The 22,297-nt window shown below is 39.8% G+C and overlaps 1 protein-coding gene across 2 annotated transcripts in view; it reads left to right on the forward strand.

Annotated features, from left to right (window-relative positions):
• The first annotated feature begins 2,461 nt into the window (after positions 1–2,461).
• Positions 2,462–22,297, forward strand: part of STAC (SH3 and cysteine rich domain) — a 145,835-nt gene continuing 125,999 nt past the window's right edge. Inside the window, exon 1 of one of the 2 annotated variants that reach the window (XM_003781788.3) lies at positions 2,462–2,725. In XM_003781788.3, the coding sequence (XP_003781836.1) occupies positions 2,615–2,725 (111 nt within the window). In that variant the 5' untranslated portion in view covers positions 2,462–2,614. The remainder of the gene's footprint in view (positions 2,726–22,297) is intronic. The other variant, XM_012805314.2, reaches the window with a different exon arrangement.

Genomic DNA, 22,297 nt, shown 5'->3' on the forward strand with positions numbered 1-22,297 from the left:
AAGTATTTCTCTATTCAGGGTGTTGAGGACATTTGGAGTAACTGATCACTAGACCAGTTTAAAGCTTGGAAAGCCACAAGAGCAACCTCTTTTCACTTTGTTTATTATTGATTAGTTAAGCAAAGATGCTATGAATACATGGTATTAATCTGAGGATTTAAATCAGATAAATGGGTCAAGGATTTCAAGAGTAATAAACGCTTAAAGAACTGTTTTGAAGAATAAGAGAAATTAGCTAGATAAAACAAGATTAGATAGACAAAATACTTTTATGGAGGGAAAAAAACATACATAAAAAAAGGCTTGATCTAGTTGGGGAAACCATGGGTAATTCTATAATTTCCTAGGAAAGGTTTATTTATCAGATTAAGTATTTCTGTTACTGGGACAAAGGTTAGGTGATAAGGAGAGAAGTACTAGTTTCCTTAAATTTTCCTTCCTGGGACCATGTTTTAACTTACATTATTGGATAATACTATGGCTAATTAGAGCTATTAGAGCTAAACATTTACTAAAATGAAGGGTGAAATCTTCAATTATTAAAAAAACAAAATCCAAATATTGAACATTTCTTGTTGGCCATGGTATGTTTGCTCATCAAGACTGGAATTGCCAGTAAAACCTGGGATTTTTAGTTCCTTTAGCATACTTCTCTGGACCCTTTATAGTTCAGACCTCATGTTTGTATATATTCATTAAAAGTCCTATATTTATCATGGTTTATTAAAAGTATGTGTGTGTATGTGTGTGTATGTCTGCATGATTTCATTAATCTCTGTCTCTCTCACTAGACTCCAGTTCCAGGAAAGCAGGCTTAATCATTTTTCTCTCTGCTCTAACCTGAGTTTCTAGCATAATGTCTAATACAGAATAGAGGCTCAATGAAGATACGTTGTACTGCTGTACAGTAGTTATTACTGTCCTCACTTTGGCTGCTAGAATTTTGTCTCTATTGAGCAATCAGGAATTGTGTTTTGAGGAGGAAAAGCTGTGGCCATTTGGGCTAGCTAGCCAACCTGGCCTGGTCAAATGAGAGGTTGAGAGCCACTAAGGAATTCAGAGCATTCTGAGCACCAAATGCTGAGTAAGAGGCTGACACTTAGAACAGGAGCTTTCAGTTGATGTCTGGAATGGAAAGAGTAGTAAGTTCTTTCCAAAGGACATGAGCGAGGGTAAGCATGCAGGACCAGATACATAATTCCCAAAGCCAAGTACAAAAGGAAAATGCTGCTGGTTATTATTTTTTTAAGAAGTTCAAGATGGAAATATCAAGAGAATTAAACCAAATGCATGGCCGTGTGCAGCTATACAGGTTGCACACCTTTGAAGCTAGTCTCCCAAACAATTACAGTTCATTAAGAAAATCTGAACATACATTTACAATTTTCTGTTCAAAAATTGAGGAGGGAGGTTTGTGTTAATAGAAGGAAAGATGCTTTTAAATACCTAGGTGTTTTTCCTTAACCTACATGTTAAGGTTGTGTCCTCAAAAGAAACTGGAAACTAGTCCCTTTATCCAATGGAACTAACTCTCCATGTGTATTTCCAAAAGATTTAATAAGACACACTGGTTTGCCCCTCTGAATAGTCCTGACCTCCTAGCTATACTGCAACATCCAACCACTCTTTAGCCTCTAGGACTTGGCCTACATTTGACGCTCCACAGTTCAAAAAGCATAGATTTTGAAGCCAGTTTTAAATCCCAGTTCCACAAATTATAGTGTAGTAACTAAAAGCAGATTACTCAGCCTTCCTAAAACCTCAATTTCCTCATCTATAAAACAGAAGTAATAGTACGTAGACACACATATAGCATGGCCGTTGGTATTGAATAAGAGGAAAAGTGTAAAAGGCTCAGCAACATCAGTGCAGGACAAAGGAAAAACAGGTGTCCAGACACAGCGTGCGCTACCTCTCTGCTTTAGATCGGAGCTGAATGGAAGAAGTGCAGTGCCCATGGGTCAGGGAACCCCGCTCTGATCCCTGCTCTCTGTCACTGAGTGAGCCCTGTTAACAGCTAAGTCACTGTCTCTCTCAGAGTCACTATTTCTAGGGGATGGGGATTGAGGGAGTGGTTGCAGGCGGGCCTCCCTGGCTGCACACTTCACAGGTTTTCTTTTCTTTAGGAATTGATCTGAATTTTCACTATCCTTCCTAAGGAATCATCCTTGACCCGGTGTGGGTGCACATCTAGCCTCCCCCAGAGATTTCCAAGGGCGCTGGCCCCCGCCTGTTCTCACTACCCCGGGGTTGGCCACGGAGCCCCGCCCCGTGCTGCCTCTCCGCCTCCCTCTTCCTTGGGCGCGCGAGCTGGAGCCCACTTGTCCGCTGCCGGGTGGCAGTCACGACTGAGAGGTTGCAGGCGCGGTGGCCGCGCGTGCGGCGGGGCGGAGCAGGGCGAGCTTGCTCTCCCCGCAGCCCGCAGAAGTGCCTGGGAGGTGGGCAGGGACCGGCGGAGTCCAGGCCAGAGGAGGGCACGTAGGCGCCTCCGGGAGGATGGATGTCCCCGGGACCTGGAGCTGAGTAACCTAGAGCACCGCGGGCAGGGCGCGCCGCAGGAAAGCAGTCCCTCGCTGTTCCTCCGGGAGCCCAACACCGTTCCCGCGCGGCCACGATGATCCCTCCGAGCAGCCCCCGGGAGGACGGCGTGGACGGGCTGCCCAAGGAGGCGGCGAGCGCCGACCAGCCGCCCTCTCCGGCATCCACCAGCAGCCAGGAATCCAAGGTACCTCGCGCACACTTGCCCCAAGAGAACACAAACTCACTCTCCTCTTTTCTGTCTGCCCACCTTTGTCTCCTCTGATCTGGCGCTGGCGCCGGGGTTGAGACGCGTCTCTAGTTTAGCCAGGGCTCAAGGACTGTCTGTCCCTCCCTGGAGACCTGAACGTCCGGCAGGACCCGCCGCTAATGATGCTGGACCACGTCCCTGTGGACCCAGCCTTCTCACCAAGACACAGACACACACACACAATTCATGTTGAAGCCAGATTCAGAGATCAGTTTCTTGTGGGGTGGGGGCTTGGTTGTGCTGTGCTTTGAACCTGCTTGTGCCCCAAGCGCGTGCGGGTATAGGCAGTTTCTGAAAGCGGAAGGATGGAGACAGCTGAGGGATAAGCTTGGAAAAACTTGGGCATTGGACTAGCAAAGGTGTCCGTATCCCAAGAGTCTCAGAGACCCTTTGCTTGGCAGGTCTCATCTCTAACTAACTTCAGATACCCCTGGTTTAAAAAAAAAAAAAAAAAGCCTAGTCAAAAGGAAGTAACTACATTTGCCTGAAAGTTGATGCTCCTCTTGGGGAAGTTAATACTGTAAAGAACTTATACTTGCGTTTATGAAAGTTACACTGGCACATTTACACTGACCAACTCCGCAGCACTTCTGTCACTCTTAGGCTTCCTCAGAAACTCTCCTGGGTTGCCACACATGTTTGGAAACCTTGGGAGAGGATGAAGTAAAATGTGGCTGGTAGCCGTGCAATACCAAAAGGCAACTCAACTGGGAGTGAAAATCCTAAGACGGAGTTTGGTGTTATATGGATTCTTTTAAATGCAGGGCTCCTGACTCTGATTTCTTTGTGAGTTCCCCAGGCATTTTTGGAATGTGAGGCAGTCCCTGTATAGTCAGTAGCAAAGGAAAAAGGGAATGCCAGTTTGGAAGGCAAGTCAGATGGGGCAGAGAAAAGTGCAGTCCTGGTTCCCTTCACCCACATCCCTGGCAGCCCTTGACAAAAATCAGAGCTTTAGTGGCTCTGGAGATTTGGTGTGATGGTGAGGACTGTACATATCCTGGCTTCCTGAAGATAACCATATAAGACAGAAAGCTTTGTAATTTATTTTAATTTTTTGTGCTAATTACCGGCTGCCAGCCCTGGGTTATGTGTGACAGCTTTTCTAAAACTCAGTTGCAAATGAGGGCAAAAGTCCCCACCTTCTAGGATCACTGTGAAGAATACATGAGATGCCCTAATGTCCATTCTGGGTACAAGTGTTAGGACACAGTCATGCAGCCAAACTGTATCTTTTCCCTTCCTGAGATATGGAGATGGAATCCATGTCATCTCAGACGATCTACTCCAAAGCAGTCTCATGTCCCACACACATGCACTACCTTTCCTCTATCCTCAAGTTTCTGGGTATCTCATTATTGTCTTCCATCAGTTCGCAAAGTGACATGGGTTAGTGGTCATTTCAAAAGCAGTATAGAATTCCATAAATGAGTGTCGCTAAACTCAAGAGGTGAAGCTGATGTTCAACTTTTTGAATCAGGCCTATTGCTCTGCAGTAAGTGTCTTCTAGAAAGAGCTTAGCATTTGAGTAAGCAGCAGCATGGTTCAAACACACTGTATAGATTTTCTATTTATAGATGTCCTAATGTAAATTATTTGGCAAAGCACAACCTCATATGTAATTCCCATAATTATCTACTCATTTATCTGGCTTACAGTTTCAGATTTGTACAAGTCAATTGTTCAGAAGGTGGTCTACACACCTGATGTGTGTTTATACATTCCTAAATGTGTTGTCATGGCGTTGGTGTTCTTAATCAATGCAGAAAAGCTATGGGTGCCCACGAACCCTAGGGAATTGACTGCAAAATAGTGTGCCTGAATGTGAGTTTTTCTTAGCATATCATTCATGGTAGTCTCAAAGGGATCCATGTTCCTATAAAAGGCTAACCTGCTGGTACCGGGGGGGGGGGGGGGGGGGCGTGTAATAAGGAAGAGGGTGGCATGAAAAAGAAGAAGAGGAAGGCTCTATTTATTCTACCTCAGGAAGGCTGCATGTTGAAGCTCACTGGCATTTACAAGGATCTTCCACCCTAAACGTGGGAACCTGGTGAAGAAAATGTGAACTGGATAGTAGTAATCATTCCAGCTTACTCTCCCATGAAGTGGTTTTGTTTGTAAAATACCTCATGGGACAAACATAGTTCAGGCCCCTCTAGGCATTAAACTTTTTCAGGAAGACTTTCAGAATTACCATTTCAGAAGAACTTCTTTTTCTCTGATTATAAGAATAACAAATACTCTTTGTAGATACTTGAAACATCCAGATGAAAAATGACAAAAAGAAAAAGAAACCCATTTGTTTCACAATCCAGAGGCAACTATTGACAGCATTTTGATTTATATCTTACATATTTTTTTCACCAATTTTTACTTTTCCATAGTTGAGAGAACAGTAGTGAGCGTCTGCTGAATGCTTACTGTGAGTCGGGCACAATCCGAATCTTCACAGTAGAAAATTCTGTCATTTCCACTTATGGATAGAGAAGCAAAAGATGAGAAAGTTTAGGTGACCTACCCAAGACCACACAGCTAGTTGAGTGACACAGACAGGACAGGGACCGAGTTGCCAGAGCCACCATACAACTATCTCTCTCTCTCGTGCTTGTGGACGGTTTTACATCTTCCCTTCTCGTCTGATGTCCTAAGTGTTTTACACACCGCTAAACATCTTCTGCAATATTGAATGTGTCTTCCATCTAAGAAATTTTTGAAAATAAATTGAGACACATTATTATGTGAAAGATTAGTGTCCAATTCTTTTCCACTTTTTTCTGCATTTCATTTTGCTACTCTTTCCCCAAAGTATATTTATAGAAGAAATTAAATGGAATGTCATAATCATGTGGACAACGGGGCACAACAGGCTCTCTAGCCCAGAGGGTTTATTAGGAGAAAATGATGATCCAATGTCCTGAACACTTAAAATGTTACCAGATATCCATATTCTTTGCAGATACTTTGAAATGCTAAATCACAGAATATTACTCATAGAATTGGAAACATTAGAGGTCTTCTATACTGGTTATTTTTTAAATTATTCATCATGTTTATTGTGAAAGTTATTTTATTCTGGAAAATTTCAGTATACACAAAAGTAGAGAAAATAAAATTTCAGTATACACAAAAGAAAGTAGTATAAAGAACTATCATGAATTTAATCTCCTAGCATTACTAATTATCCATCATGGACAGCATAGTTTTATATTTACTCCCCCTTCTTCACTTCTCCTCCCTGCACATACTAATTTAAAGGAAATTCCAGATATGAAATAAGTTCACCCATAAATATACTATAAACTTGCATCTCTAAGAGATAAGGATTATTTTTTAAAACACGACTATGATGCCATTAGCACATTATTCTGGGTGTTTTTAATCAAGCATGGGATATATTCTTTGGAGGCCCATGGATGGGTTTTGGAAAATCTGTGAATAATCAGAACTAGCACTTCAAGTACATGTACATATGCATCATCTAGGGGAGAGATTCACAGCTTATTTCTGATTCATAAAGGGTCTACACTTATTTTAATATCCTTTTTTATTTCACTCTTTAGAGTATTGAGGCCCAGAGAAAGGCAGTGACTCACCCGAAATCACAGATAGTAACTGGCAATATCCACATCTAGGAAGCCTATCCTGAACTTTGCATTTCCCACTACAGTTTCCTCAGAGCAAATTCCTGTAAGCACAAGTAGTAATATAGCTTAATGTGATCGTAGCTTTTATAATAATTTTTATGAAGTTAGTTCAATTGAAAAAATTTGAAAGCCACTAATATAACTTACTGCTATATATTTCCACTAATTATTCCAGAAGGATAACAACCACAACCTAATTTATTTTCCAAGTGCTTGACAGAAACCGTTGAATACACAGAAAAATTACTCTGTAACCAGGTTGCTTAGGAGGACAAGCCTAACAAGTTGCCTCAACTTCACTGTCTCTAGAATGGTAATGTTGGTATCCAACTGATGAGGTTTTGTGTAAGGCCTAAGAATATGTAAAACAGCTCTCATGTTGTAAGCATATACTTGCGTAAAGCACTATCTATTCCCAGTACATATTTCAAATTGGGTTACTGTTACCAGTAGCCAACTCTAAATGTCATCCCTGGAATAATTTCAGTAACCTCAACTGACATTCCAATAGTATAACTGAATTTTCCTTTTCAGACTTTTAGTTATGCTATTGAATACAGTAAGATTTTATCTCAGCTATTTTTCATTCTCAAGAAGATAGGCGAGAGGCCACTGGCATTTACTTAGATTTCAAAAGGGTGATATAAGCCACTCAGTGCCCCCAATGGAGCCTTGGACCAACATGCCTCTCATTCCTGGATGGTTCCCTCTGAATCTGGACTGTGATCTAACCTAGGAAAAAGAAATCTCTAACCATGAGGACACATCTTGAATCCCCCAGAAGGGTTTCTGTGTCCACTTATCAGCAACTATTCACTGAGCTCCAGCTTTGCGCCTGGCACATCTCATACATATACGTAAAACTATCCTTGATAAGGAATTTAACTCTCCTCAGGGGAGAAGACAAAAGAAAATAGAATCTTGGCTTTACATTGAAATCCCCTAGGGAACCCAGGCCCTAGGCTGGACCTACTAAATTAAAATCTCTGAGAAAGGATCCCAAGCAAATGTTATTTTTTAAAGCTTTCCTGGGGATTTATTTTCTAGCCAAATTTGAGAAACATAAGGATTATAGGATGTCAAGGAAAGGAAGATTTGTGCCTTTCTATTGGTTTCTTTCCCTTCCATCCAAAGTACTCAAGAAATCATTCTCTTTTTCACTTCCCATTTACATGCAAACCCCAAGAAAAGGCTCTAGCAAAGGTGACTTGCTTATTGCCCAAGTAATTTTGAGTGTTATTCACATGGAGCTAGATTTACAAGGTTGACTATGTCCCTATTTAAATTATTATCATGATAACAAAAGTAAAAAACATTCAGAGTAGCAATTAGAAAACACATGAAAACATAAAAAGAAAAAATGTATTTATTGCACAACCACTCAGAAATAAGTACTGTTAAATTTTGCTGTGTTTCTTCTATGCGTATTTCCTTTTTTATCCAGATGCTCACTGGAAACAAACTTAGAATACTGTATACTTAAATGCACAGTATACTTTTTCTTCTGCCTAGTGTTAAACATAGTTTTCCAATAATCTTAAATAATTGATCACATGAATATTAAAGATGGCATAATATTCCATTTCATTGTTCTATCACATCTATTTCATCAATACCTTCTGATTTATATTTAGGTTCTTTCCTGCTATTACATATAAAATGTACATCCTGATATATCAACATTTGTATATATTTCTGATTAGTGTCACAAGAAATAGTATTACCTGTACTAAGTCTGATTATAAACACTTCTAAGGTATTTTATTCTCGTTATCGTAGTGACCTCAGAAAAGTTATATTACATTCTTTTTTCTTAGTTTTTCCTTGAAGTATAATGTCATACAAAAAAGTGCTTACAGTATAAGATTACGGCTTAAATGAATGTTCGAAAACATAAAATTCTTAACCCATGTGTAACCACTACTACAAATATCACAAAATAGAATATTAGTGGCACCCCAGAATCGCTCTCATACTCACTTCCGGACTACCTTCCCAAAGGTAAACAGTATCCTCACTTCTAATAACAAATTACTTGCTTACTTTTGACCTTTTACTAACTAGAATCCTAGTGTCTCATGCCTGGCTTCTTTCACCCAGCATCATGTTGAGATGTGGCTTTAACTTCCATTTCCCCAATAACCAATGAGCTTAGCAGTTTTTCATGTATTGACTGGCCATTGATATCCGTTCTGTATAGTTGTTCAAGTCTTTTGCCCATTTTTCTACTGGATTATCTTTTTCTCAATTCCCTATAGGAATATTTTTACATATTCTGGATGAGAACTTGGAGAGAAAAATATATTGCAAATATCCTATTCTGTTCTGAAAAAAAGGCTTACTGTTTTTTTCTCTTTAACAGAAATTCTTTATTTCATGTGATCCAATATTAAAACATTTTTCCAGATGGTTGTGCTTTCTGTACCCTGCTTATAAAATTTTTGACTACCCAAAAGTCATGAAAGTATTCTCCTATATTATCTCCTAAAATTGTTATTATTTTACCTTTTGCACGTAGATCTACAATCCATTCAGATTTTTTTTATGGTGTAAAGTAAGAGTCGAGATTCATTTTTACCTTTATCACTAATAATTTGTTTATGTGGAGGTTTCTATTCTGTCACACTGGTCTCTTTGTCTATCCTTGTACTGACACCATCCGAAATATAATGACTTTATTTTAAAAAGTCTTGATATCTGGTAGAGTAAGCCCTGCTTCAGCTTTGCTGTTCCATTTTCAAAAATTGACTTGGGTTTATTTTAGGCTCTTTGCATTTCCATAGGAATTTAAGAATCACCTGATCAATTTGCACAAAACACCTGCTAAGATCTTGCCTGGGATTGCATTGAATCTATAAGTCTATTTGGGCACCGTCCCACTACAGACGATTTGCTTTTGTCAAGTCCCCTAGGAGGTCATTGGTAAGAACCAAATTATGTTAGTTTCTCAGTTTGGGTGTTCCCAGACCAACTTTTAGTCTAAACTTGATACTCAAATATATGCAAAAGCCAGTTTGTGACTGGGATTATTGGGGAAATATTTTATTTATTTACTTATTTTTGTCTTTTAAGTCTAAGCTAAGATTTATCATTAATCTAATAAATGGTGCGTTGGTGAGAATTTTGTTTCTAGTTTATCCTCTTTCTTTTTCAGATTTCACTCTCTGCAGACATCAAAACTGAACCACCTAAAGGTTTTTGTTTTTTAACTGTGGAAAATTATGCATAACGTGAAATTTACCATTTTAACCATTTTTAAGTGTATAGTTCTGTGACATTAAGTGTAGTCACATTGTTGTGCAGGTATAGTGATCATCTTCAGAACTCTTTCATTATCCTCAACTGTAATTCTGTGCTCATGCACAGAATTCCCATTTCCCCTCTTTCCTTATCCCTGGCAACTACCATTTCACTTTTTCTCTGTATAAGTTCGACTACTCTGGGTATCTCACAGAAGAGCAATCATATAATATTTCCCTTTGGTGACTGACTTATTTCACTTAGAATAATGATGTCAGGTTTCATCCACATTGCGGCATATATTAGAATTCCCTTCTTTTTAAGACTGACTGATATTTCATTGTATGTATATGCCACGTTCTGTTTATCTATTGGGGTTGTGTCTACCTTTTGGCTGTTGTGAATAATGCTGCTATGAAAATGGGTGTACAGATATCTGTTTACATCTCTGGCTTTCATTTCTTTTGGGTGTATAACCAGAAATGGAATTGCTGGATCATATGTTAATTCTATGTTTCATTTTTTGAGGAATCGGCATACCATTTTCCACAGTGACTGCACAATTCCCACCAGTAATGCACAAGGGTTTTATTTTCTCCACATACATCCTCACCAACATTAGTTGTTTTCTGGGGGCTTTGACTCTAATGAGTACAAAACAATATCTTATTGTGGTTGTGCATTTCCCTAATGTTTAGTGGGGTTGAGCATCTATATTATTTGAGTGTCTTCTTTAGAGAAATATCTATTCAAGACTGTTGTCCATTTTTAGATAGGGTTGTTTATTTTACTGTTGTTGAGTTCTAGCATAGCCTTTTAAATCAGAAGATTTAAAGGACAAATAAGTATTGAATTTTATTATAGTTTTAATTGTATTTATTCACTGGAGGAGTTACTTTTAATTTTTCATTATTTGTCTTATTTTGTGAACTATATGTTAGTATCCTTGTTCATTTTAATAGTGTTCATCCATTTCCTATTGTTTTTTAACATAATTTGTAAAAAAAAAAAAAAGATCTTTCATATAGATTACCAACATTTTCACAGAAACTGAAAAATTTCAGTTTCATTACATTTTCAACTTAGAAGCCTTCTTATTTTTATGCTATTAAATGTTTCAAATTTATTTAGCTATGTTTTTTTCATTCATACTTAGAAAGGTTTTCCTTCATGGAGAACAGAAAAATATCAACCTCTATTTTTTTTCTAGGTCCTTGATATATACTTTTTATCACTTTAATCCATCTGGAATTTATGTCATCATGTGGTATGGAAGAAATCTCATTTTTTTCCAAAATGATTAAGCAGTTTTTCTAAAACCACTTGTTGAATCATTTATTCCTTTTTCCACTGATTTGAAATTTTATATCCATTATGTAACAAATGGTAACATGTACTAGATTCTCTTGGTGTCATCTGCTATATTCCAATGTTGTGTCATTTTATTTTTGCATTGATCACTATACTGTACTTTTTCATTGCTCTTCTGTTTTAATGATTGTGGCTTTAAATGGACTTTGATAATCAATAAAACAAGTACCGTGTTAGGGTGCTATTTATTTATTTATCTACACATACCTTTTGATTTTTCTATCAAATTATAAAACTAAGATTTTAGAAGTAATTCTGTGACAATTTTAAGATCATTTCAGTGAAATCTTTATAATAATGAGATTTCTCATCTAGAGACATTGTATATCTTTTTAGTCAGTGAATGTCCCTTAGCTATTTCCTGGGCATCTTAGTTCATTCAGCCTGCTATTTTTAAAAAGTCATAAGCTGTGTAGTTTATAAACAACAGAAATGTATGTATCACAGTTCTGGAAGCTGGAAAGTCCAAGCTTGAGGCAGCAGCAGATTTGGTGTCTGCTAAGGGGCCTATTTCCTGGTTTAAAATAGATGGTGCCATCCTGCTATGTCTTCACATGGTAAAGGGGCAAGGCAGCCCTCCTGTCCCCTTTGTAAAGACACTAATTATTAGAAACTGTCTCTTCCAGTGTACTCAGCCCTACTATGAAACTAATTTATAAGCACCCACACTTCTATATGGAAGCTATAACCCAACTATAGCCCAAGATGAAGGAGAAAGAAGATAGGGAGGGGAAGAAAAGGGGGAGGGTGGGCGGAGGGAGGGTAATTGGTGGGACCACGCCTACGGTACATTTTACAAGGGTACATGTTAAATCTTCTAAGGGTAGAATATAAATACCTTAACACAATAATTAAGAAAATGCTTTGAAGGCTATGTTACCCAGTTTGATTAAAGTATTTCAAATTGTATATAAAACCAGTACACTGTACCCCATAATTGCATTAATGTATACAGCTATGATTTAATAAAAAATAAAACAAATTTTAAAAGTAATAATAATAATAAAAGAAACCATATCTTATACTTCCTAACTGGTGATAGATGACACATAGGAAATTCATTCTTATATTAATTTGTAATCTAAGATCTTTTAGATTCCATTTCTTAACATTAATAAAAAAAATAGTGTTGCTTACTGGTGCAGAGCACAGGGCTCTGAAATCAGAATAGCTGTGTTCAAATCCCACATGCCACCTGGGAATGCCATTTCACAAGCTTCCCTGCCCTTCACTTTCCGGAGTTTCACTGTCCTTTCTGTAAAGTGAGCATAATAATGTCCTCTGTGGCTTTGTCTTTAGAGTTAAGTTAATTAGTGTCTGATAAGTGCTTAGCACAGTGCCTGGCATATAATAAGTAAATGGGTAGCTGTTATAATTAGATTATCATAATATCTGCAATAATAAGGTGGCTTCTGTAGCTGTAATTCTTTAGGGGGTTCATGGGGAGCATAATGGGCAGGGATAGGAGCTTTATGCTCAATATCTCCCAATAAGGTAGACATTAGTAGAGGTATCAGTATAGCACTTGACTTGCTTTAAATGCCACTAATGTTTTACTGTAAGCCTCATTTTGTACAGTATGTGCATTGAGGCGTGTCCTCAGCTCTTCTATATACCCACGGCAACTCTAGAGGCCTCTACAAGTACTTATTCATCCTGTAAAAATATCACATGATGCAAGGTAAATTCAACTTCAAGATAAATCCATTTCCAAATAAATCATTCTGTAAGACCAGAATCCTAGGCTTCCCACTCATGTTCACAATTAAGCTGAGACAGCCTGTCTTGTGTGAAAGGTAGATGATGTTCCTAGTTTACTAAGATTTTCCATCAAGAATGAATATGGAAGCTCAGTGCCTGTAGCTCAGCAGCTAGGGTGTCAGCCACATACAGCGGAGCTGGCGGGTTCTAACCAGCCTGGGCCTGCCAAACAACAATGACAACTTCAACCAAAAAATAGTTGGCAGGTGCCTGTAGTCCCAGCTACTTGGGAGGCTGAGGCAAGAGAATCGCTTAAGACCAAGTTTGAGGTTGCTGTGAGCTGTGACGTGACAGCACTCTACCAAGGGTGACATAGTGAGACTCTGTCTCAAAAAAAAAAAAAAAACCAGATATAGAATTGTTACAAATGACTTTTTGGCAAGTATTGAAGTGATCATGTGATTTTTTTTTTTTTTTTGTCCTTTGGCTTCCTTATCTGATGGATTATATTAATATAATAGATATCCTAATAGTAAACTCTTCTTACATTTCTAGAACAAGTCCTGCTTGGCCTTGGAGATTTTCTTTTAATAAACTTCTGGGTTATGATTATTAATGCTTTATTATTTCCATACCTAAATACATAAGTGAGACTATGGAATAGTTCACAGAAACCATCTCCTCTTTGAATGTTTGAAAAAAAAATGCCATGAATATCTAAACCTAACACGTATCTTAAAGTTTGAAAATGTTTGCTCCATTTTTTATTCTATTCTTTTCTAAGTTGGCTTGAGTTAGATTTGTTAACTTGGATTTTGCCAGAAAATTACCCATTTCATTTAAATCTTCATGATATCTCTGGATTGGTTATAAAAGGAGAGCCTAAGGGCCTTCTCTCAATCTTGCCCCATCTTCACTTCCTCTAGTAGGATTCCTATGAGCTTCCCTCTTGTGGATTCCTTCTTTTGTAGTTCTCTATTTTTCTGTGACCTTGGTCCCTTAGATCTAGGTTTGGTATTAGGAGAGTTAAACACCTTTGCTGACAATTCTACCTTCCCAAGAGAAAGGACCCCTTGCTCCCTTCTTAAATCTCTCACTCTGTCTTTGTTTCCTTTCTACTATTTTAATAGTTCCTCTCTGATCCCCTTGACAGTCTCCTCCTCTTCCAACATCCAAATGTTGGTCTTTCCCACCATTCTGTTTATCTTCCAGAGCCCTCTCATTCTCCCACAATCTCTCTGGGCTAGATCTTACCTATTCTCATTATTTCATCCACAAGCTGACAACTCCCAAATCCGAATCCAACTCAGACATCTCTCTTCTGAGTTCCAGAGCAATTTAACTGGCTTCCTTTTGGACAACCTCTCTTGATGCCCACATTTTAAGTTCAATTTATACCCTCAACTGAATGTACCATTCTCAACTTGTCACCCCATCTCTTCTTGTGAGCTTTTATTCTGATATGCTTATCAACGGATAAGTGTCATTCTTAGTGTCAACCGGTCTGCAAACCTGAGTTGGGAGGAGGCTGTTTGGCAGCAGGTGTGGAGGAGACAAGATGTCTCTCAGCTCACAGAGCATGCTTCATTTGTGTAGAAGTGAAACACATACCTGTTGCCTGTTCCTAGTGGCCCCTGTAGCTGAAATTTTGTCAGTGTATTTCATAGGTCTGTGAACACACACAAGAAAAGACTGAGTTCAGACACAGGAAAAAGAACAAAGAAGCAGGACCGGGAACTCCCTGGGCTCTCAAGAGTGCTATTGCCTCCTTGCCTTCCTAACTGCCATGGGGCGAGGGGGTGAAAAGTGGCACCATAGTTTTGTGTGTCTCAATGAGACCCCACATGTCCTCCCTGTCCCTCCAACTCTTTCTGGTTTATCAGAACACAGTGACTTGGATACCTTGGAAAAGACTCCTGTGCCACCCCTTTTTCTAGTGACATCAATCACCAGAAGCACAGGGCTGGGGGTGGGGGGGAGTCTCCCTCTCTCAGAGTTTCCTGTGCGTACAGGTCTGCATCTGGCAACCCAACCTCCCTGGAGGTCAGTACCCTCCATTCTACCATCTGGGATTCACTCTTCAGCAAAATCCCCTCTATCCCAATTTCTTCTCTGATGTGTCCCTCACATCTAACTCTGACACCTTACCCTGCCAACCCTCACAAGTCTTTCAAATGGTAGCTGTTCTCTCCTTAATCAGGCCTGGTGGCTGGGGCATCAGCCTTACCCTGCTTCCAGATCATTGTCCCCCCTCCCTTAAAATTCACAGCTTTAACATCCATGCTTTCAGGTTCTTCTGCCCACTGCTACCATCACTTGTCAACCCAAATAGGTCTCTGCCTCTCCATAAAGATCTAGCCAGTCTTTCTAATTTACTCAGTGCTGCTCCTGTGGTATTTTCACACACACAGATGACTCTGGAGAATACCCTGACTTCCTCAGTCCTTAAATATGTCTTCATCTGTGATCTTGTTTCCTACCTTCTTTCACATCAACTACCCGCTTTGGTAAGACTTTTTAAGTCTTTGTCCACACAAGATTTATACCCTTTCCAAAATGTCCCATTCAAGCTTCCCACTCTATGACTAGCACCTGGCATTTTTCCATCCAATTCCCTTTAGCACTTCTATACCAATAATATTTCAGCCCCAGCAGAGCATAAAATCCAATAAACTAGTGAGATTTCCCTTTTTCACAGTCTCTCATCCATTTGGGGTGCTTAGATTGCCCTTTTCCATCATTGTAATTACTCCCTTGCTCCTATGCCCCTCTGTTCAGAGCCACCTCAAGAAATTTAACCCTACCTAAAGCCAATTTCCCACCTACTCTGTATCTACACTTCTGGAGAAAGTAGAGAACACAGCTGACAAACAATGTGAGGAAATGCTTCACATTATTTCAGGCAGTAATAAAGCTACATAAAAGAGTACGTCTACATCTGGAGTGAGTTAGCATAGGGAACTATTTTACACACCCAGGGTAACCACTATGGATTGAGTATGTCCCACCCCCTCTGTCCCACATCCCCAATGTGATGGTATTTGAAGATGGGACTTTGGGAGATAATTAGGTCATGAGGGTAGAGTGCTCACAATGGGATTAGCACCTTTTTAGAAAGAAATAGGAAAGAGCTCACTTCCCCTCCCTGCTGTCCCCCAGGGGAGCACATAGCAAGAAGGCAGCCATCTGTGAACCAGGAGGAGGCCTCACCAAGGAGCTGACCTGACAGCATGCTAGCTCAGACATTCAGCTTCCAGAGCTGTGGGAAGTACATGTTTATTGTTTAGGTCGCCCAGCCTGTGATATTCTTGTTACAACAGCCTAAACTGATTAAATGAGTGATCAGGAAAGAATTCTACAAAAAAAATGCTTTTGCATCAGAAACTAGACTGGAGTAAGGGTGTGAGCCATGGTAAGAGAGGAAGAGGCGGGAGATCTGGGTGAAGGCTCAGAGGTGGATGTTACCTGGCATTTTCAAAGAGCAGCAAGATATCTTGGGTGCTTGTTGCCTAGTGAGTAAAAAGAAAAACGACAGGAGTTGAGTCCAGAAAGATCTGTATTATCAAATATGGCAGCCATTAACCACATGTGGCTAATTGTATTTAAATTTAAACTAATTAAAATGAAAAAGTCAGGTCTTCAGTCACACTAGCCATATTTCAAGCACTTGGTAAGCATACATGGCTAATGGCTACTCTATTATACACACATACTAGGGAACATTTTTACCATTGCAGAGCATTCTAGTGGACAGTGCTGGCTAGGTCCTGTGGACTTTATTAGACATTCTGAGGAATCTAGATTCTAAGTTTGGGAGAAAGCCACTGGAGAAGCCAAGGAAGAGAATTTGGATATTCTATTATTCACATTTTACAAAGGTTACTCTGCTGCTTTATGCAGTGGGATGGTAGCGCAGCAAGAGGCCAGCTAGGAAGCTATAGTTCTCCAGATTAGGGAGAATGGTGTTCTAAAACAGGTATTAGTTAGTGGGTGACTTAAGAAGTGATATGTTTTAGATTATATTTTAGAAGTAAAAATCAACAAAACTTGCTCTGACTATAGTGAGAGGCGTGAAGGAGAGAAGCCAAGGATGACTCTTAAAGTTTAATAGGAGACTCAAAAGGGATTTGTATATCAAAACTTTTATGATCCAAGAAGGCATGTGCAAAAGTAAGTTGGCAGCAACGGTGGTAAACTTCAGGAAGATGGGATGTGAACTTAATCTCATGGATAACTTTGCAAAGATGGAAATAATATCATTGGTTTTGCTGAAATCAGGAAGAAAAACAGAACAGAAAGTTGAAGAGATCAGAGGAAGGTCTTAGAAGGTGGGCAGAGGGATTTAGATTTGAAAGGTGAGGACTGTTGGAGCGGTTCATGTTGCCATAGTGAATTAAAGATGGATTGGCATTGGTACTGCCAAAAGCCAGGAGGTCAGCAATCAGGCTTAAAAAGATTACAGAGTGGAAAAGGGAGGGGAAAAGAGCAGCCTTGAGAATTTTCAAAGGCAAGTAGAAGTGTCTGTGTCCTCCTCAGGGAGCCGTCTGCACAAAGGGTGGAGTTCAGGTTCAACCATGAGAATCCTCAGGTCAGTCAGCTAGACACTGCTCAGTCAGAGTGAAAGGCCAAAGTAATTGAACAAAAATCCCAAAATCAGAGCCAGAAACACCGAGACAGGGAAGATTTCAATGGTAGGGTAAGAGCCAAGAGAGCAAAAGCACTAGTTTTAGCAATGATGAAGGTGAGAAGCAGGATGGAATGAGGGACAGCATCAAGAGCTAAAGCTGTCTATGCCTCTGAGTACTGAGGCTCTTCTGTGCTGCTTAGTCCACACGGTTATCATCAACCCTTAGTCATAAAGATTGGCTGCTGGTCCCAATAATCTACATTCAAATCTCCCCAAATGACAAGAAGATGTCAACAAGGGCTAGAATCATCCAACAAGAAAACGCTTTGATTTTTGGCTTCTCCGTGTGTAAATGTAGTTCACAAAATTAAAAAGCAGATGAGAGTCAAGTAGAAAGACTTTGGGTTAAAATCATTTCTTTCAGCCAGAGAGCCTTTCTGGTAAATAATACTTATCTCTATAATAGAAAAAAACCTCTCTGATCATAGTTTTGACAGAAGTCTGCTTCATCCTCCCTCAATCACTCTTAACTCTAAAGTACAATGGGCAGAACATGCGAGATGGAATTCTGTTCACATACAGTAAAAGAGTTGCAAATATTCTATAAATTTCAAAACAATTCCATTGATTTTTTCCTAATTGTTCAGGATCATCATTATAAAAAGCAGTTACTCAACTTATTACATATAGGACAGTTTTTCCCTTGCACTAATGGCTTTCCTGGTTCTTCTGCCTGATTCTAACATTTTTTTTATCTCCTCCCATGCAGACACTGTGCCTCGCCCTAGTCTACTCTGAGGCTTCTAACTTGCTTTTGCTAATTTAAATTTCTGTAGGAAAATAAATCATCAAATTAGTTGGAATTTTTTGTTCCTTAAAACAAAAGAGATGCTAAACCTAATGGACTGTCAGAGAAATAAACAGAGTGGTTTTGTCTTTAGCGTTTGTGTGTGTGTGTCTGTTTTATTTAATGATGAGTCTGATAGTTCATCGGACTTTTTGTTTGTAATTTCTGACTGTTTCCTATAAGTCATTTTTTCAGATGTTGATTTCCTGATAGATTTTATATTTAATTCTTTTTTGAAAGGCAAATCAATTAAGCTGAAGTTGCTAGTATTCGTTTGTTTAATACATTTTTGCCAGATGCTTAGTGTGTTGATGAGGTAATCCACCCTGGTGGGCCTGACCTTCCAATTAACTTTGAAAAGATACATTCCCAAATATAAAATTCATTATTGTCCACTTCTACTGAGTGGATATTTTTAACTGCAATATTGGATTTTATCTCTTCTACTTAGGTATATATCTTATAAGTGAAAATGATTCAAAATGTTCCATGAATGAATATGTTGCATGAGGCAAAAAAAAAAAAAAAAAAAAAAATCACCATATAGATGATGGGAGATTTTTAAACATTTGTCAGGAGCCAGGAACAAAATGCCAAGCCATGTGCTTCATGTCAGAATTTTTCCTGGCTCTACATTGAACCTTCACATGTAGGTTTGTCTACAGCCTAGTTGGACAGCTGCACAGAGAGCCTGAGTCTAACTCTCTGAGCCCGTGCACCTGGTTCCCAGACTCTGACAGCAGCTGTGAGACAGAAGGAGGTTCATGGAGAGCAACAACTTTGACCTCATTCCCCAACATTCTGACTAAAATGTTCACCTGCCAGTTTATGGGCTTTGAAATAGGACTATTCTCATGCTATCTATGAAGATGTTATCATTAAAAGAAAGCAAAGAACGAAAAAGAGGAGGAAAGAAAGTTGAAGGAGGGAAATGGTCACACTCATCAAATCACATAATTTTGACTTTGGGGAGACATACATGTTGCTTTAGCTATAGAACGTATTGAGTTCAGACTTTTTATTATCCTCTATTCCTCACCTTAAATTGGGGTCTCTAAAAGCTGAGTCTGGGTTTCAAAAGCATGTAATTTATTGAGCGTGTGCTAAATAAATTAGAGTGTGAAACAGAACAGGAGAGGCAGCTAAACAAGAATGTGGCCTCATGGAAAGTCTCACCAGGCTGATCCACAAGGGGCACAGTGTGCACCACAGAGTTGAGTTGTCCCTGCCTTAAGACAATACGACAGGACATTCTTAGTTTGTATCGCTCAGTCTTTGGCCCCAGAAATGTAACAGGTCTGGGCTGCATAATCCTTCAGATGGGATAGTTCCCATTCATTGAGGGCCATTCTCTGAAAGAAGAGCAATCTGCCAGATAAGAGGCTGAAGGGGAGCACATGGTAGGGAGGATCTGGGTGGAGCACCCTTAACACCCTCTACAGTGGGCTGCTGCCTACACTGCTTTAGCTGGGGCAGTCGCTTCCCTTTTCCATGATCCAAAATTTGGAATTCTGTTAAAATTTTTGCTTTGAAAAAGAAGTGCTATATTTGAAAATGAGTTGGTAGACACCCACTATAAATAAGGGTATAAGGGATGTTGGCCCTGGGAACTGACTGCTTACCCCGACCACAGCCCTGAGTCACACAGCAGAAAGAGAGTGAACCAGGGATCTGGTGGGGAGGAAGCACCAGCACCGTCTTCTACATGCCACCCCTGAAAATACAACATTTGAAGAGGAGGAATGGCACTTGGCAAGATGTCATTTGGCCAATTTAAAGTACCCTAACAGCTGGAGGACTGGTTGTTCAGTGGCCTTCCTCTTTAGACAACCTAAGTGAACTTGTCCATTAATATGTATGGCCATCCTCCAATCTAGAATGATTGGGTTCATGAGATACATGTGCCTGTGAAGTGACTTACTTGGGACTCTTGGAAAGATTTTCATTTAAGTGACTCAGAGGTTTTTCTAAAGGTTCCCCGAACTGACTCTGAAGTCATAGGTAAGCCAAAGCCCAGACTTGGAGTCAGCCTAGATCACTCCTCTTAGTCTAGTGAGCTTTGACCAGCCACAGACAATTCTATGGCTCAGACAGCCCTATGCAAGGTGGAGGCACTCATGTTCAAATGCTTTGGGAAACAAGGTGGGTGGAATGAAACCCAGGTTTGTGGGGGTAAAGCAATGAAGTGACAGTGACTACCTTTCGGAACCTTTCCTGTTCCAGACCCAGCCCTAAGCTTTTCACTTTCATTGTCTCATCCCCTGCAAGATGATTTCCCAGTTTGACAAATGGTAATTAGCCAGTAAGTATCAAATTCAGATCATCTGATGACCACATCTGGGCTATCATGTTCCAGATTCAGATAGACAATTGATAAATAGGTAGAGAGACAGAGACACCACATATGAATATAAATAGACAGAGAGTACAGCTGCTTATCTACGATCAAATAATAACACTGTTGACCTGTTTGATAGCTACTTGAGAGTGTTAATGGATCATTCGGAATCCCACTTTACTGAAAATGTAATGTGGAAGGAACATTCCAAATCATCAGAGACAACCTCATGATTACACTACCCATACTGCAACCCTTAGGCATACAGATCATTGGGAAGCCTTATAATCAGTTTCAAAAATGCTGTACAGCATTTGGCTGCAAACTTCAGTGAGCATCAGAATCACTCAGAGAGCCTGTTAGAACATAAATTACTGGGCCCTTGTCCCCAGAGTTTCTGACCTGGAAGGTCCTAGATGGAGCCCAAGACTTTGCAATTCTAACAACTTTCTGGTAATGCTGATGCTATTGTTAGAGACCAGACTGTGAGAGCAACTTCCATAGAGGTGAACATCCTGTTCCCACCCTGTTAATTTATTGCTTTGGCCGCAATTATATACAGGTATTCTCTTAACCCAGACTGGTCTTCAAGCATTCCCTTGATATGTCACGGCTCTGACTATAGCCTCTGTCACCCTGCAAGTGTCCAGCATTAATTCATATGACAAGGAGGGATATGCCAGGACCACAATGGGCTGGCCTTATGCCTCCCTCCCCAGGGGTGGACTTGGCTAAAGAAGGCAAAGAAGGTCAGATTCATTGTGCTCAGATTAACTTGCTCAAACATCCAGATAGTATTTTGTGTTTATTTTGAAACTACCAGGACAACAAACCTCTAAAAAATGTTTCCATCCCTACATTTTAAAGACACACTGGCCTGTAAAACTAGTTTCCATTCCATCTGGAAGTAAAGGAACAGATGACCACTGAGGGGTGATGAGGAAGCAAAGGGAACCTCCAAGCTATGCATTTCCTTGGCAGGGATTTCACATTGTAGAACACACTCTAGTCCACCTGCAGAATGAGCCTGCTTTTCTAAGCAGATTCCTAGAAGTTTTTTATGCTCTGACAAATGCTCATTTCTTTAAAAGACATTAACAAAAAGGCGATGAATGGCGGTACTTCCAAAACCTTGCAGAAAGCTACCTTAAGGACCTGGATAGAAAATAGCAAGTGTGTCAAGTTGGAGCTATAGTTAGAAGTGCTACAGGGAACCGGAGGATGCCTGCGCTGGCTACTTCAGCAAGTTGGGTAGAAATGACGTTGACAGAGCTGCTGCCTGGAGTACCTGGGAACCTGCTTCTTCCCATCTACTGGGAAGACAGAAATGTGAATTATCTATTGAATTGGGTCACAGCAGGCAGAGCCAGTGTCAAAATTTGTGGGGTTCAGTGAATAAGGAAAATAAGAGCTCCTCATTTAAATATTTTAAAGAGTTTCAAAACAAGCACTAAAGCAAACTCAGGGTCATCTAAATGGAGGGCCCTGGGCAAGAGCACACAGTCTCATCCATGAAGCCTGCCTGCCATAGTCCACATGGCAGAGTTTTGAAGAATAACAGAAGGGAAAAGGGAGAGGGGTTGGATGATTCACTTATATTTTCTGTTCAAGGTGATTTAGGCATACCATTTTATTCAATCATCATTTTGCAGATGGGAAAACTGAAGGTAGAGGCTCTGGAAAGTCAAGGGACTTGCCACTGAGATTCATTTCTGGGTCTAAATCCCAGCTAGTTTGTTTGTTT

This window comes from Otolemur garnettii, unplaced genomic scaffold, assembly GCF_000181295.1.
Source record: "Otolemur garnettii isolate 467f Iridium unplaced genomic scaffold, OtoGar3 scaffold00002, whole genome shotgun sequence".
Taxonomy (NCBI): Eukaryota; Metazoa; Chordata; class Mammalia; order Primates; family Galagidae; genus Otolemur; species Otolemur garnettii.